We start from the raw sequence: 18,584 nt of genomic DNA, 5'->3' as shown, positions 1-18,584 counted from the left end.
AACAGCCTGGTGACGATCGTTTGATTACCAAGGTGTATCAATAATAGTATAAGTCGATAGTTTTATAATAAATCACCTTTAGCATACCAATGTTCTCTAAGATTTTTTTTAATCGTATGATTTTTTTTTATCTTATAGGCAGGCGGACGGGCAAATGGGCCACCTGATAGTAAATGGTCACCACTTTCCGTAGACTATAGTATTGTAAGATACTTATATCGCCAATGCGCCATCAACGTTAGGAACTAAGTCCCTTGTGCCTGTAGTTACACTTGCTCACTCGCCCTTTAAACCAGAACACAGCAATAATAAGTATTGCTATTTAGAGGTAAAAATCTGATGAGTGGGTGGTAACTACCCAGCCGGCTTGCACAAAGTCCTACCACCAAGTAAAAGTTGTCAAGTCATTATGTTCATTAGTGAATATTAATATTATAATATGCGATGTTGATTAAGTGTAACGTGGGTGTGTAAAGTAAACAGGCGTTTCTTTTATTCATTTAAAAACTAGATTTTTAATTAAAATTAATACATATATGTTTATCGTTTTAGATGTCCTAATGTGGGGGACATTCCAACAAATTACAGTTGTAAAGTTCCTACTGGAGGGCCAAGGCTTGTCTTGAGGAGAGGTTTTGGATCTTGTAGGTCGGCAGAAAACGTTCATTTTTTTTTTAATAATATTAATGTCGGAATGCGGAATTCCTTACAAAGGTTGCTTAGCGTCTGATTAATTAAGCAATGCTGTGTCTTCGACTTTCGAATGACGAAACAGAAATAGTGTTTAACTATCTACTAAGTAACCTTTAAAAGTAATAACGGCCTGACTTAAACAATAGCATCATGCTTAAGTAGTTGTTATCGTTACTATGAAATTAATCTAGAAATTCAGTTTTTTTTTTTTTTTTTATTATTATTTCACTTTCATATTATGCTTTATAAAATACACACATAAACCCTCGTGGTCGAAAGAGAGAATGCAACAGTTTTAAACATTTGTGCAATTTCACTTTGTTATGCAATTAATAAAATAATTATAAGAATTAAATTCAATTATTCGAAATGTCTTATATATACTATGATCCATGCTGGTATATATATATATATTAGGAAGTACTAATACAAATACTTGTAAGAGCATTTTAAGACGGCAAAAAAGTAGCGGCCTATTAATTCTTGTTCGTTGTGGGTTGTTTATAGCGGCAGTTTGCGGTTCGCCGTGAGACGCCTCGTGGGAAATTAGTGGAGACGCGATGCAGCAGACACTACAAAATACCCAATTTTGAAGTTTTAAACAGCGAACGAATGGCCGAACGGTGTATGGTTTCTTTTTAATGGTGAAGAAAAAGTATTTTTGTCTATGCCTCAATTTTCGTTCTGTTTTGTACGCGTATTTTAAAAGAATGTTCTGTAAAGGTAGATGATTGAATTTCGTCAAAAGGGTTGTCAGGATTTGAATTTAGGCCCGTTGAAAATGATAATGATATGGTTATAATGTAATTAAATGTAATATGAGAGAGATGATGGAGATTATTCCACCACGTTATTAGAGTTGAGATTGGTAAATACACTATGCAGTAGAATTTCATCCCTCTTAATACAATATAAACGTGTATCGAGTATTTAGAAGTATTGCTAACGATAAGTCGCGGATGCGGACTATAATAATAATCACAAAAACTTACTAAACCGTTGGACTCGCATGACTTATTACACAAGACGAGATCGGAAAAATGTATTCTCCAGATCATAATAATTTAAATATTTTGTATTTTGATCTTAAAATTACTTCAACGTTCAATCCATTAGCATACAAAATGAATAAGTAATTTTGTCACATTATTCAATTCCACTCGGGCGATGCCGCAAGTTAACTAAACCCAAAAATGAACTAAATTCATTTCTTATATCGAATCGATATATGTCGTTTAATTGTACAGCTTAGTTTTTACACGGCGCTTGTTACAAGTAACGCGCCACAAAAATTTCTGATGTTAAGTGGTCACCAAGCCACATAGACAACCTACGATAATAGCCGAAGCGTTTTGGTATTTCAAGAGAGCACAACGTTAGCGCGATCTAACTACGTACAGCGCCATCTAGTTGACAACGAGTGTACTTATTTAATAAAATCCTTTGTTTATTCATCAACACACCGAGCATACCGACCTAAAAAAATTTAAAATATTGCCGTCATTTTTCTATAATTATAAAGACAATCAACAGGAAGGTTATTCTATATTCTTTAATTAAGAAAATAAAAAGAATAGAAGTGAGTAGAGACGTACCTTTCCTTTTTTTTAATTAGAGATCGTACACTTTAAGGTTATATGAAAAAGCAACCCTTATAATAGTAAGATAGGGTGGAAATATTGTATAAAAGTACCGGTTTTATGTTTCAAACTGACAATAGCGTCTCACATTTTTTTTTAATTCTATCCCTACGTTGACAAGGGTTCAACGTTGAAAAACTTATTCCACGGTCATTCCAGATCATTCATTGCTTAAAAATTTATAAACGTTCTACTACCCCTAGAATCTATAACATAGCACAGCATTGATATACCGAACGAAAACTGAAAAAGTTTTTAAGCAGTTATAAAGTAATCATCAATTATTTTTTTCTTCAGGACTTATTGGCAGAAATGCTGATTATCACAAGCTTATATTTAGTTATATTTGTCTCCTGTTAATGTTTTTTATTGACTAGTTAATACAATTTTGTCAAATGACAGGCTCGAGTTAATATTTCGTACGTGTACCTACAGCCATTATGTACTTCAAGAACGAAGTCTAAGCTGGAACTAGAAGTAGAACATGATAGTGAAGTCTCAGAAAGTGATTTGCGACATTGACTATATTAATTATTATAACTGCCTCGTTGGTCTAGTGGCTCGATGAAAGGCCGCAGACCCGGAGGTCCGGGGTCAATTTCCAGGTCGGGCCAATAAAAAGTTATTCGGTTTTTCTGTCCCAAATTCTCAGTAGCAGCCCGGAGTCTGGAAGTTGGAAGTGTGTTCACTCCCGTGCCTCGGAAAGCACGTAAAGCCGTTGCGCCTGAACTCTTTCCGGTCGTGTCGGATTGCCGTCGCATCAGATTATGAGGGTTAGGGAATAAAGAGTACACCTGTGTTTGCGCACACACTTGTGAACTATAATATCTCCTGCGTAGTTGGCTAATCTCTTTTGAGATGGACCGCCGTGGCCGAAATCGATCTAGAGGACATCATTATCATCATCATATTAATTATAACATTTAAAGAATACACTTACTGGTGGTAGAGCTTTGTGCATGCTCGTCTGGGTAGGTACCACCCACTCATCAGATGTTCTACCAGCAGTACTTGGTATTGTTGTGTTCCGGTTTGAAGGGTGAGTGAGCCAGTGTAATTACAGGCACAAGAGACATAACATCTTAGTTCCCAAGATTGGTGGTGCATTGGTGATGTAAGCGATGGTTAACATTTCTTACAACGCCATTGTCTATGGGCGTTGGTGACCACTTACCATCAGGTGGCCCATATGCTCGTCCGCCTTCCTATTCTATAAAAAAAAAAGTATCAAATAAGCATAGCACCGTAAGTCGGTTTTTAACACTTTACGGATGCATGAATGAAGCGAGTTCTTACATAATAGTGCTGCTATTGCGAACTACACTTAAAACTTATTATAAATATTTATATACTAATAAATTTTATTAGACAGTTATGGGCCTCGATGCCTGAATAATAAAGTTATTATTATTATTATTATTATATAACTTATTGGTAAATATCAGTCAAAACTAACACAAGGTAAATAGTTTAAAAAATTTGTTTACTATTTCCGCTAACCTTAATATTTACAAAATTTAAATTTTACATGTGATAATTATGATTTAAGCATAGGTAGTGTTTAAAATATTATAATAAAATATACGTTAACTCTATTACAATAACAGTAAGAGAAAAGATAAACAACAAAAACAAACTTTAGATTCTCATATGCTGTGCGATTTGTTAATAGCTCAGCTATTATATGCACTACAAACATTATTATCATTCAAGCGCATAACGCCTTACTTTTATACCTGACTTTAAGTCCCCGTTCCCAGTCCCACAATCCATATCTCGATTCTCGTCTCGAATAGATTAAATGTAATATTATATTAATTTATTTATTTAAGGAAAACAACATGATAAAAAATATTTTGACATTAAAAATACGATATACAGACAATAGAGCCAATTATTGTTTACCATTGAATTATGCAAACCTAACAATAGTTAACAGAAGTAACACACACAGGTTTGAAAAATAAAATGTAACAAAATAATAATGAGTTAAAAAAAACAGTACAATTCGATTGGCGACACAGACTTTGTGTGGGTGAGTGGGTGGCTATGCAGTTACACTGTTATTTGTGTGTATAAGTTATTGTATGTGTGTAAGTATTTCAGTGTACGTGTGTTTGTGTGAGTTTAATAATAAGATTTGAGGAATACTTATCGTCACAGATAAAAAATACGCAGTCCGTCAAAGTGACTAATTTTAGACACACGTGACTGATTCTAAGGATCAAAATAAATACTAAATAATAATAAAAAAGGCTATACTGCTACTACTATTAAATATCATCACGCAATAGCGATATTTTTTATCTATGACAGAGGCTTGAAAAAATAATATGTTCATCTTTATTACACATATAAGTATTAAATCTCTTTGGTGATACAATTATTATTTCTACAAGGTAGGTATGATAAACATTAACATATATCACGATTATATGTGTAATTTAATTGAATATTATTTTAGCGTTCACCGATCAGGCATTGAGTACTTTTTTTTTACTAATTACAATAACTTATTCAATAATGTATCTTAAAAAAATAAAATACGTGCTAAGTGCTTTTTTATATACCTAGCATTATGTCACAAGTATATTAAAGTTACAATCACTGTGATACCTAGATTCTCAATGTAATGAACCTAGCATACAATAATGCAAATCCCAAGATTGATTAATTATCTTTTTCTTTATACGGCGCTCTTGTTATAAATAACGCGCCACAAAAATTTCTGATGATAAGTGGTCACCAAGCCACATAGACATTGTTGTCGTGTCTGTAGCGTAAGGTATTAGTCTCTCAGAAAATCATAACGTCAGCGCGATTTAACTACGTACAACGCCATCTAGTTTTTAAGGTGTGAACTATTTACATAATTTTCTACACTAATATTATAAAGGTAAAATTAGATTTCTTGTATATTTTTGTAATTACTCTACTTTTTGACTCAAGAACTACTAAGCAAATTTAGCGGGCTATATATATATATATTTTTAAATGTAGAGATCCCTACGAAAATGGCAATAATGTAACCCAAGATTTAATTTTTTTCCTTCAAAAGTCATTATTTGGCATAAAAGTCATTATTTATCGCTGCGAAAACTATTGACGATACCTAAAATAATCTACGGGATGGATGCGGACAGCCCAAAATCGGGATGGTTGGCGTTCTATGGAGGAGGCTTTCGTCCAGCAGTGGAGGGCAAATAGCTGAAAAAAAATACATTATATGTTTATAGTACTCATCATTGCCTACAAAATTTCCGCTACGATATATGTCTAACTATAATAGTTAAGTCAAAATAACGGCTTTTTGTTTAAATAAGTCAATAAAAACACGGTTAGAATTGAATGATATCATGATCTCAATCATACAAACTCATAATAAAGATTGATTATGACATTCCTCTTTAAGTTATTCGAATCGGATTTTTTATTTGGCAGTTAGGATTGGACGCAAAAAGTAAGGGTTAATATGTTTTTAAAAATTTTTAAAAGTTCAATTAGTTATCATAATATTGAAGATAGATTTGTGACCAATATTTTCGCTTACTACCTTTAGATAGGAACTATGGATATTTCTTTGTTATTGACATACTATTGCACACTGAAAGAATTTGGATGAAATCAGTTAGACCGTATTAGATAATGCAGTCTATACGTATCTATCCCGACAATTCACCTAGATATTTGGTTAGGCCAAATAGCAAATATTTATTGTTTATATAAAAAAAAAATATTTATTGTAAGAAAGTAATCTTATTTTTTTCAGAATCAATCGACAGAAATAGAGGTCTTAGTCGCTAGAATCTTTACGAACACAAAAAAAATATTTATAATAAATATATGACTCTCTTAAAACGGTTGATGTCATTAATAAACATAGCAACTTGTATTTGAAAGACAAAGAGTTTAAAAAGTTCAAGCAGCTTTTAACAAAAATATTCATTGACTTTCGAATCATCCATATTTAATAGAAGAAAATACAACTACTGTTCAATCTACTCAAAAAAAATATGAAAATACACTTTATTCAAACAGGCAAACATTAACAACAAGTAGGTACTTTCGTATCGTTATTTTACAGGAATATATTTATGTAAAGCTACCACCGGTTCGGAATGTAGACGCTATTCGGAAGAACCGAAAAAATCTTTTCTACCATTTAGTTACAAAACTATGTCAATCATATATAATTAAATCGGCTAGAAAATCAATAAATACTCTACGCTTTTTTTTCTGTGTAATCTTGTGTTCGGTAATATATTACTTTTTTTTAATGAAAAAAATTTATTTCTTATTTGGCAAAGTTACAATTATCTGTTTGCTAAAAATACTCGTATTGTTATGAAAAATGGTAATAAAGTAATATAATTTTGAGCAGTGTTAGAAACTGTATATAATAACTGTAAAAAATGCTTCGCGGTAGAGAAGAAACTAAAATTATAAAACATTTAATTCGTTGCAATTCTAATGAACATTACTGATCACCTACAAGATGGCGATGACTACAATTAAAAAAAAAACCCTGATATTAACCTCAATATTAGCGAGTACTTCCTTAATATATTTTAAAACGATTTTACGACATTGTTGGATTATTTTAAAACCATAAATTGTATTTTTTTTCAAAACTCTGTCATAGATAGAATATAAAAAAATATTTTGTATTGATTATTAACGTAATTATTGAAATACGATTTCATAATTTCCTCTTTCTAGATTTAGTCTAAGCAAGTTACATTTTAGAACATAAGTTCAGTTTGCCCGTTGGTAGTTAGATGGCGCTGTACGTAGTTAAATCGCGCTATAGTTGTGCTTTTCTGGAAGAGTAAGACCTTTCGCTACAATTTCAGCCGTTAGTGTCTATGTGGCTTGGTGACCACTTATCATCAGATATTTTTGTGGCGCGTTACTTGTAACAAGAGCGCCGTATAAAGAACAATATTAATATAATGTAGAGTCACTATTTATCGAGACAACGAAGTATAAAATGTAGAGCTGTCATTTAATTGTTTTAAAACATTACATTTTATTTATTATTTCCGATCACTATGAATCATCACGTCCAGAAAATTACTACTTATTTAGTCACATAATTATATTTATTTATTTATATTATATAAGCGATTAAAACGGTCAACTATAACACAAATGATACCAACAACTAACAAATGAAAGCATACAAACTTTTGCTATTACCTAGCCATTTAATTTAATCCTGACACAAGTGTAAAACTATATGGAAATAGTTCTCGATTCCTTTGCCGTGAAATTTACAAAAAAGCTGAAGCGCTTTGAAAATGTATATCTAAAACTCTATGCAATAAAATACAATTAAAGGCCCGAAATAGACTATTATTTAGTAAGTTCAATATTATGTAGGTCTGTACGCACATACAAAAATATTTACACGAAATTATGATTCAAAAATAGTAAATTATCATATTCGTTTTATTTTTGAACATCGTGTTGCAATTTATAAATGGATAAACCAACTGTTTTTAAAAAAAATAGCCAATATATTAAAAACATAATAAGAGTCATCATAGAAGGTTTTAACTATTAATTAAAATGTGTTGGGTATAATAATAGATTTTTCAATTGTTTTATCATTCTAATTAAAATGAATAAAAAAACATTTATCCACAATAATATTATATTTCTCATTCGTCAATTATATGTAATAAAAGATTAAATTATAACTACATAATCGACTTATACCCCGATTAATCGCCATGCCACACCTTATTCAGAGTTTTAACTTATTCTCTTGATGTATGTATTAACTTAATACGGTGCCTGTTATTAATAACGCACCACAAAAATTTCTGATGAAAAGTGGTCACCAAGCCACTTAGACATCGTGATGTTCTAGCCGAGGTGTTTTACTATTTCAATAGAGCACAACGTTAGCGCGATCTAACTACGTACAGCGCTATCTAGTGATAAAAAGTATTATTGTCACATATATCTACCACCACCTAGTGATGAAAAGTATATGTCACATGCTCACACTAAACCACTCAACATTAAAACTGAAATTATAACATTGTGTTTCTTTACTGGCCACATTTTTATACATTATGATAATATAATATGTAAAGATAAGTAAAAATTAATAGGGAATTTGTATTATGGGTCCTTCTTTTTGAACTACGAGAATACAATTATTTTTGATGGAAATGTATTTCTTATATCTTTCTATAGATACAATCCTTCCTAACAGAAATTGGAATGTCAAGTTCACCCTCTTAAAAGTTGCAACGGAACTTTAAAATTAGCAAGAAAAATAGTTTCCGTGACCGCTCGACAGATGGCGTTGTACTGATTTCCTGACACGCTCTACAATTTATTCACAAATTTTAATTCGCCATCTAGGTGCTCAATAGCATCGAGCATCCTACATAATATATTTACGCTACCTCGGATTCCTCGGAACAACGTTACGTTTTAAAACTTAAATATAATTATGTAGTTTCATATTCTGTTTACTTGACTTCTAACTTGGGTTATTACATATTATGTATATTGTATTATGTTTTATTAAAATATCCGAATTAGATTATAAGCAAGTTTTAATCAAATGTAAATATAAACGTTTGCAAACCAAATTGAATCTAAATAAATTATGACGATGTAATTTGATACATTTATAAGTACGAGTAGAATAAGAATCCACATAAAATTATATATTGAAAGAAAAACATACCAAAAACAACTTGTTTTATTTTATAAGCTTTATTTCTTTTATTTGTTGTTGGTATACTTAATACATAGATATGCATCTTAAGTTAATATTTCATACAGTGCGGATATCTATGGGCGGTGGTGATCATTTACTATCAGATGGCTCATTGGCCCATCTATCTATTTAAAGAAGCCGTATATATACTAAAATAACACCAAAAAGCATAGGCTGTATCAACTCGCAGAGAGATTGCCAAGAGTAGTCCAATTAAAATTTTAATAGTCAGTAATTCTAAAATGAAAATAAAAACACGGTAATCAAAATTAACTCAAATTGAAACAATAAAATAGGCACAGAAAATATATCTAGGGACATATGATTATTCAAAAAAAAATCTTTACAAGATGAAATCCTTTTACAAGAATATTTTGGCTTTCAATACGCAAATGCTTCTTCTACTCATAGCTTCAGATCAACAGATATACCTGTAAAATATCTGCGACTGAGAATCTGTGTAACCATTTGTTTAATATTTATTTTCAAATTATACCCCCCGAACATTTCTATTCGTTTCGCGCAGACATTTTTATTTCAGCGTAAAAAATATTAGACCTATTAATTACTGTTTTATTGCGAGTTACGCGACTGCGGCGGAATTAAATACAGTTCAGTAGCGAATAATTATTGTATTTTTTTCTCTTAATTTGGCTTTGACCGGCCCCGCTTATTTGGCACCGAAATTAGGTTATTTTGGCGCCTAGAAAAGCGTAGGCGAAGAGAAAATTGGTTTCTCAATATTTTCTCAAAGAGAATTTTTCACCTCAATATTTAAGAGGTTTTTTTGGGAAAATAGCTCATAAATATATAACGCTAGTTTTATTCCACGACAGTAAATACAGACAAGATTTATTATTACATACGAATTGTTATATTTAACATTATACAAAGAGCTTAATTTATTCTATTGTATTACACTAAATATATATTATTATAAAGCCGAGATGGCCCTGTGGTAAGAACGCGTGAATCTTAACCGATGATCGTGGGTTCAAACCCGGGCAAGCACCTCTGAATTTTCATGTGCTTAATTTGTGATTATAATTCATCTCGTGCTTTACGGTGAAGGAAAACATCGTGAGGAAACCTGCATGTGTCTAATTTCACTGAAGTTCTGCCACATGTGAATTCTACCAACCCGCATTGGAGCAGCGTGGTGGAATAAGCTCCAAACCTTCTCCTCAAAAAGAGGAGAGGAGGCCTTTAGCCCAGCAGTGGGACATTCACAGGCTGTTACGGTACGGTAAATATATATTATATTCTAAATTTTAATTTTAATAAAATTAAAAATTGTTGACTGTAATAAAAACGTCCTATCGAAATTCACAAGTAAATAATGTATAAAACAACAATTAATATTTGATTACACTCACCTCGCTATTGATGTTTGTTGGTAAGATGAGTGGTTGGTTTATATATATATCTACCCAGGTGGACTTGTATAAGGCCCTAGCTCTATCACTGATTAAATATGCATTTAATAATTAATAATTACTGGTGGTAGGGCTTTGTGCAAGCTCGTTTGGGTAGGTACCACCCACTAATTAGATATTCTAACACAAAACAGCAGTACTTGGTATAGCTGTGTTCCGGTTTGCAGGGTGAGTGAGCCAAAGTAATTACAGGCACAAGGGGCATCTATAAAGAAGAATAAAGAAGAATAAAGAAGAATAAGATAGGTACTACCTGTTTATACCTATGCCTAATGATTATATTACACTATAATATAAAGAAATAGAGTTCCCACACTCGTCCACTATGTAGAACAAACTAAACTCACGTTACAATATAAATGGCAGCTCCTACACCTTCAAGAAGCACTTTTGAGCTAAACGCTTGCTATTAAAATACATTTTGTTTTCGGTGCTAAACATACTAATCAAAATTTTGAAATATCGATTGAAAAAAAAAACACATATAACCTCAAATGCAAAGCAGTATGTTAGTGAACTATTATCAAAACAAAACAAAAATGGACTTCACTTAACTTTACTTTTCATCATATTCAGCCCACATTAATCCACTGCTGGACATAGGCCTCCTCACAGGCGCGCCAATTCTCCCGGTCCTGTGCTAGTCGCATCCATTGAGCACCCGCCATTTTCCCAAAATCGTCTGACCATAAGGCGGGTGGTCTGCCCACTGGCCTTTTTGCTTCTCTAGGCTAGTTTTGTCTAATAAATTTATTTATATGATAAAAAATAAATAAAGTACATTCCAGTAAGCAAATTAATAGTAATAATTTATTTTATTTAAACTGTAGAGGCACATGCTATTTCGCTCGAAAACTTGGTATCCTCTCCAAAGTGAGACGTTACTTTACTCCAGAACAACTGCTCAACTTATATAAAGCACAAGTGAGGTCATGTATGGAGTACTGCTCTCACCTTTGGGATGGCTCTGCCAATAACCACCTTGAGGCTCTAGAGTTGATTGAGAGGCGTGCCAGAAGGTTGATAGGAGACGACGCATTGGTCGAGTCTAGGCTCCAAAGTCTGGAACATCGACGTGTGGTTGCATCACTCTTGGTCTTCTATCGGATACATTTCGGAAAATGTGCTCAGGAATTACATGAACTGATTCCTCCAGCCCCTTTTTACTATCGAACGGCCAGGCAAACGCGACCAAAGCGCCATAGGTACACAGTGGAAATTCCCCGCCTACGTACGAAGCGCTTTGAGTCTACATTCATCATTCGCATTGCGAAACTTTGGAATACTTTGCCTGAGTCCGTATTTCCCGATAGGACAATGTTGGTGTCTTCAAATCCAGAGTAAACATGTTTCTTATAGGCAAGCGTGCTACATCTTAGACCGTGTCGATGCTTAACATCAAGCAAGTCAACGGTCAAACGCTGGCCTATTAATAGTAAAAAAAAAACATGCTATTAAAATCTACTCGGTACTCTTTATTTCGGTATTTGAAATAAAATAAAACAAAACGCTTACACTGACTAACTATTATCACTAAGTATATTTAATTTTTGCTAAACACATTATACCATTGTTTAACATTAAAATCAACTATCGACGTAACACAACAGTGAATATTGTAATAATTCAACATTCTTACCTTTAATTGATTTCACAACCAATCCACTAAACGAAAGGAGACATAAATCAATCCACACAGTCTTTTTAGTCTTTAACCGCACTTAAAATTACAAATATAAATTATTTGACAAAACCATATTTATGTACAATATACCTTTCCTAAAATAACATTAAGCTTACAACACTGATGTAGGATTTGTAAGTCTAATAATAAGAAAGTTTGAAAAAAAGCATAAATTAGTATTTATTTTATTATTATTATTACTTACGTGTGCAAGATATCTCTTTAATAACTATAATAACCACCTTGATTTTATTCTATCAACTAGAAATTCCATGTTTATCATCAACCAAATTCCGAATACTAAATCCATTCAACACTTTTTCGGAGATATATTTTACTCGTTCAGGCGATCCGATAAATATTCTATTTTCTCTTTTACTGAGCAAGCTTTATGGCATCGGTATATATTTATATATTTAAAAATAAACATAGCCGTTTATTTTATACTTCTCTGGAAAATACAAGCTTTGAGGTGGATTTTTTTTTAATTCGTTTATCTTTGTTCCAACAATATAGGACTTTTTTTCTCTAGTATTATCCGCGACTCCTACGGTTTAACTTTGATTGCACAATATAGCTTGTGTATATAATCATATATTAAAAGGTACCTACGTTTTTATTATACCTATTGTATTAAAAGTAACTTCCTAACTATAAGTAACTTATAAATGTTTTTAGTTAACCCAAATTTTACTAACTTTCCCATTTAACATTTTCCGATTAATGTTAGAGATAAAACACAGTTTTGTTAATTATAAGATATATCTATAGATATATTTCTTCTAATATGAAGTCCTCCGTCCGCTCTTCATCTAATATGCACGCTGAACCAACCCACAGCAAGCCCTATAGCACCATATACATACACACACACGCACACACGCACACACACACACAGACGCAAGCACTCACAAAATCAAACAAATTAATTCAGAGAACAGGCAAAAAAAAATCAATACAATCCATATATATATACGTCGCCGTTACAGACACACCTCGAACAAAACGTAAGGATTACAATTAAAATGAACATCAGCTATTAAATAATAAGCCATATTAAAATAAATCAAAATTAAAGAAAAGTATTTCTATTAAAAAAAAATACCATTTATTAAATAAAAGTACTCAGACTGAAAAAATACATTAGCCTTCGCCGCTATAAGGATTACAGATAATCTAGTGTTTCGATAATCGCCCCCCGAAGCCGAATGAGACTGGCCGACAATAAATTATACAGGCTGGCAATAATAGCTGTAATAAAAAGTAATCTTAACGCATTTCACCGCTAATTCACTATTTCAATAGCTCGTGAAAACTTCACCGTTTTGGCTTACATAATCTATACAAACATTACTTATACTTCTACTTACATTACTATTATACTTACATTACTTAGTGACAAACTTTTTTAATCCATTACTTATATTTGTTTTTTTTTAAGCAACTATGTACAATTTTAGTAACGTTAGAGTTATTTATATTGAGGACCTAATTAAACATATATAAATTGGAATTAAAATTTGCTACTAAATCGATCATCACGCCCTCATTAGTACAATACCCAGCTCGTTTTAATAGACTTACATTTTAATCGGTTAACACCAAATATACATAAATATCTTGTACATGTTAAAGTTTAAAGGATAAGCGAAACGGCTAAACATATAAAAGAGATAGACGTAACAACTCACAGCTCATGGCTTGCAATACATCCGGTGTAAATGGTTTATATTTCATGCAGTGCCAATGTACCAACGAAATAACCAAATAACACCAAGAGCCTGTCAACTCTCCTGTCATATATAGAAAAAAAAATCTTAATAGCTTTAACAATAGTATAGTATCTCTTAAATATTAAATACAACATTATTCGATAAAATAAATAGTAACGAACTAATAAAAGGCAGTATAAATCCAACGATATAAGGAACGCGGCCGATGTTTAATTAACGACATGATTCCAAAGGTTGGAATGTTTATTACAATGAACATGTTACCGACGCAGGGATCTATAAATTTTCTCTTACTTTCCCCGAAATTCCGGGCTCCTTAAAGAGATTTTTCACATAGCGAAAGTGTTTCTATAGAAATGACATTTTCCTTATCCACGTACCTATCGTATCCCTAAAAAGGTTGTAATATTTGTAAGATTAACAAAACATATACTTAATTAAAAATATAAATTAAAGGAACGACTTTTAAATATTTATTTTAATAATATTATTTAAAAAAAAAAACAAACCGCTTCAAGGCTACATGTACACTAAGAACTGAAAAAAAATATTTAAACGTTAATGTAGAGTGAACGTACTGTACGTTACTAAAAAAAATATATAAAGTAATATTATATATATATATATTAAGATACTCATAAATATATATATATATATATATATATATATATATATATATATATATATATATATATATATATATATATATTTATGAGTATCTTAATCAATCACGCTGAAACGACTAGATGGATTCTATAAAAGTCGATTATAACGTGGAATAAAACTTAGGATACGTACATTCCTATTATATTATTTATTTTTAATAAAAAAGACAGTCTTACTTCAAACGTTGTTTAGCGATTGATTAGACAAACACGTGGTTTAACGATATTAACGATACTATGAATTCTTATGAATATCAAATCAATGATGAAAGAGATAAATGTATTTAACTAAACAGTTAAGCAACGGTTATAAGTAAAGCCGATAGCTTCTAATTTGCAAACGAAGCAGTTTGTAACAGCTACAGTTGAAACAAAAAAATAAACAGTTAAAAAAATGTTTCTTTTTTTAAATAAAAAACGCATGAAAGTAATAAATAATCAAGATTGATTGTAGGTAAATTTTATTATATCCCTACAAAACGTAATTGCGCACTCTCTTACTAACGGGGACAGAGTGCGACATGTCGACATGGCCGAGCCAATTTGCCATGAAACAGTTTGATTAACCATCCCATGTATACAATTATATCTGACACCGGCTGCTGTAGTTAATTTATGGGAAAACTTTGCTTAAACCGGTCCCAATATGTAACACAGTTTATGATACGAATGTGAAATTAAAACAGGATATCATACGGATACATTGTTTTTAACAACTAAAAACGTAATAAATACGCCGTATTTTTGTGTAATGTCTACCCAAAAAACTACCAAGACAATCATAAAACCTATGACAGACGATGCATTTCGGAGGTTTTGCTATATAATATTATTAAATAAGTATACAGAAACAGCAAGTGAATGTCTCACTTCTGGGCTAAGGCCTTCTCTCCTTTTTTGAGGAGAAGGTTAGAAGCTTATTCCTTATTGTTGGTGGGATACACGTGGCAGAATTTCAGTGAAATTAGACACATGCAGGTTCCCTCACGATATTTTCCTTCACCGTCAAGCACAAGATGAATTATAAACACTAATTAAGCACATGAAAATTCAGTGGTGCTTGTCCGGGTTTGAACCCACGATCATCGGTTAAGATTCACGCGTTCTAACCACTGGGCGATCTCGGCTTTTTAAATAAGTATACCTATATAAATTAGTATACGCTTTTTAATTAAAATTGAGACGTAATTGTGATTTGTTGACGTGAGAAGCGTAAATTTATTAAAATGTATTTATTATATTATTTTGTATTCTTAAGCTTCTTCGATTTAGCCCTTGCTTTGAAATTTAAATACATAAAAGTACAACTTTTTCACGAAGAGAAAATTATTAATTTAAAAAAATACTTATATGTTTTGAATGGATACTATTTAATGTTTTATTGCGTTATAATATAAAAAACGTAGGTATATAATATTGTTGTTGCTATATTTTTTATCTTGTTTATTTAACTATCCATTATTTACGTATTCATTGTTACAGAGTTATCCGACATAGACTAGACCAGACCTTTTTGCCCACTTAATGCTACTTTATTTTGAACTATTTGAAATTTCAATCCATGATTAAGACGTGGGGGCCACAACCCCTATAAAGAACAAGTTGAATATCGCTGAACTAGACCCAACTCACAGGTAGCTCAAATATAAGGATGACACCATAGACAATTTAGTACTTTTTAATGATTTGACGTATATCTACCAACCCGCATTGGAGCAGCGTGGTGGAATAGGCTCCAAACCTTCTCCTCAAAAAGAGGAGAGGGGGCCTTTAGCCCAGCAGTGGGACATTCACAGGCTGTTACGGTATTTCTATAGTATATAATTTGCAATTATTATTTATTTAATTTACTCATGACATTTTTAAGAGGACGTAAGTTCTAACCCTATCGTATTTAGCGCCCCAAGCCATTGCCCTTGCCATAAGAGTTAGACTCATTTAACAGTTTTTCATCCGACATATTATGCAATTGTTCTCACAATATTTTCTTCACCGCCGAGCTCGCGATGAATTATAAACACAAATTATGCACAAGTAAATTCAGTTGTGCTTGCCGGTTCAGTGGCGTAGAATAGCGGAGGCAGCATTTTACAGGAGGCGCTAAAAAAAATATTTACCAATTACTCCCAACACAATCTTTTTTAATATTTTTTCAATAAAATTGCATATTATATGAAATATTGCGACCCGCACTGGGAGCTAGTGACGTATGCTACGCCACTGCCTGTGTTTGAACCCGCAATTATCGGTAACATTGACGTGTTCTAACCACTGAGCCATCTAATTAAATTCTACAAGTTTCACTTAGCCATTTGATCTGAAATTTTGCGCGCCCTTTTGGTACTGATGACAAAACAAAATATGTTAAAAATGACTACCAAATAAAATAATCATCTTTAAATACCAAATAAATATTATAAATGCGGAAGTGAGTTTGTTTGTCAGTTACGCTTTCATGTTTCGACTATTCAACTGATCACCATTGAATTTTGCATACACAGTACTAGGAATACAGAAAAGGACATAGTGACCTTAGCACCTGCCTTTCCCCCACCCTTTCGCCAGCTAAGCCTTGGGTGGAAACTAGTATATAATATTATAATCTTTATAATACTAACTGTAACATTAAATTTTTAATAAAATTGACTTTTTGTTGAAAAAATTATAAAATACATTTCAATTATACCAATTTATTTTTTAGAGAACATAATGACGGTTTCATACATATTATTTGTTTATAATGACAAAGTAAAAGCAATATTTAAATATACGAAAACTTAATTTATTTACATCTTAACATATTAGTTTCCTGCTGTAGAAATATAATTCATTATTACTAATATGACGATAACCTGTAACAAACAAAAAAATATTATATATTTTTTTAATATAGGTGGACAAGTAAGTTTAACACCAAATGGTATGTGGTCACCAACACCCATAGACATTGGTGTTATAAGAAATATTAAACATTCCTTACATCACCAATGCACTACCAATCTCGGGAACTAAGATGTTATGTCCCAAGAAACAGATGAGAAGAACAAATTACATTTCTGATTATAATCAGGAAATAAATTATTTTAAACAGAGAAAGATATTTTATTATAAAGGTGTCGTAATGATAGTTACTTTTCACAATACAGTATGTTATACATTTTAACACATTAGAATATCACAATAAGACGTTACTTAAACAAAAATATCTAATATTACAATTTTGGCATATTTCCAGTATGCTAAAAACACTTGTTATATTTTTAGGCTTAAAGTTTATATTGCTTCGTTTTTCACCGACATGCGTTAAATTAAAGAATAACATCTATAAAACTATGTTTCATGCAAATAAATGATTATTATTAATACTACTACTAAAGTTAATAATTACCCTAATAAACTTTATACTACTATTTTGAAATATGTTATGTTTACTAATGCATTTAATAAATCTTACCATTCATTTTGAGCTATTCGCGCTTATATAGTGGTAAAGGATAACCAATAAAAAGATGGAAACTCCTAGAATGTTCGAGAAAACTGCCAATTGAATGTCTGTAATCATTGTGATTTGTTCTTGTTCTTCTAACAATTCTACGTGGAAATCTTAAGGCGAAATAACCTGAAATAGTGACGGATTTGTTTTGAGTTACGACCGGCGAAAGTTAATAATAAATATTTACAGTTTACAACAATATTATGATAAAAAACAAATATTATATTCATATAAATACATTCGAGAGGTATGAAAGTTTCATTATTAGCATTACGATTTAACTTAAATTAAATATAAGAAATAACATACCTCAACAATTATCAACAATTACACGTCACTCGATAAAATGACAGTTTGCTCTTGTTACTTGCTGATTGGTCATCCGTCATTGGTGTCTACCGTCTATATTCTTTAACTCTATGCCGACTCAATATATTCCATAGTAGGGATAACGAAAACAAGATAAAATTTGTTTTTAAAAATTAAATGCCTACTCAA

The 18,584-nt window shown here is 31.7% G+C and overlaps 1 protein-coding gene across 2 annotated transcripts; it reads right to left on the bottom strand.

The window, feature by feature from the left end:
- Positions 1-17,267: 17,267 nt before the first annotated feature.
- LOC126775182 (dolichyl-diphosphooligosaccharide--protein glycosyltransferase subunit 4) lies at positions 17,268-18,503 on the bottom strand. Of its 2 annotated transcripts, XR_007669862.1 has the most exons (3): positions 18,396-18,417; positions 18,048-18,212; positions 17,268-17,445 (listed from the first exon to the last, which is right to left on the bottom strand). XR_007669862.1 is itself a non-coding variant. In XM_050496990.1 (2 exons), the coding sequence occupies exon 2, from the start codon at positions 18,153-18,155 to the stop codon at positions 18,051-18,053; it is 105 nt and encodes a 34-aa protein (XP_050352947.1). In that variant the 5' UTR covers positions 18,156-18,212; positions 18,396-18,503. The 2 variants fall into 2 exon arrangements, 1 of the variants encoding a protein (XP_050352947.1); XM_050496990.1 differs by lacking the exon at positions 17,268-17,445 and having other exon boundaries at positions 18,051-18,212; positions 18,396-18,503.
- Positions 18,504-18,584: the final 81 nt, after the last annotated feature.

The sequence above is a fragment of the Nymphalis io genome, chromosome 17, assembly GCF_905147045.1.
Source record: "Nymphalis io chromosome 17, ilAglIoxx1.1, whole genome shotgun sequence".
NCBI classification, from domain to species: Eukaryota; Metazoa; Arthropoda; class Insecta; order Lepidoptera; family Nymphalidae; genus Nymphalis; species Nymphalis io.
This window is presented reverse-complemented; position numbering and strand designations above follow the sequence as displayed.

Excerpts from the sequence above, each read along its gene's own strand:
- LOC126775182 (XM_050496990.1), bottom strand. The coding sequence starts at position 18,155 with ATGATTACAGACATTCAATTGGCAGTTTTCTCGAACATTCTAGGAGTT.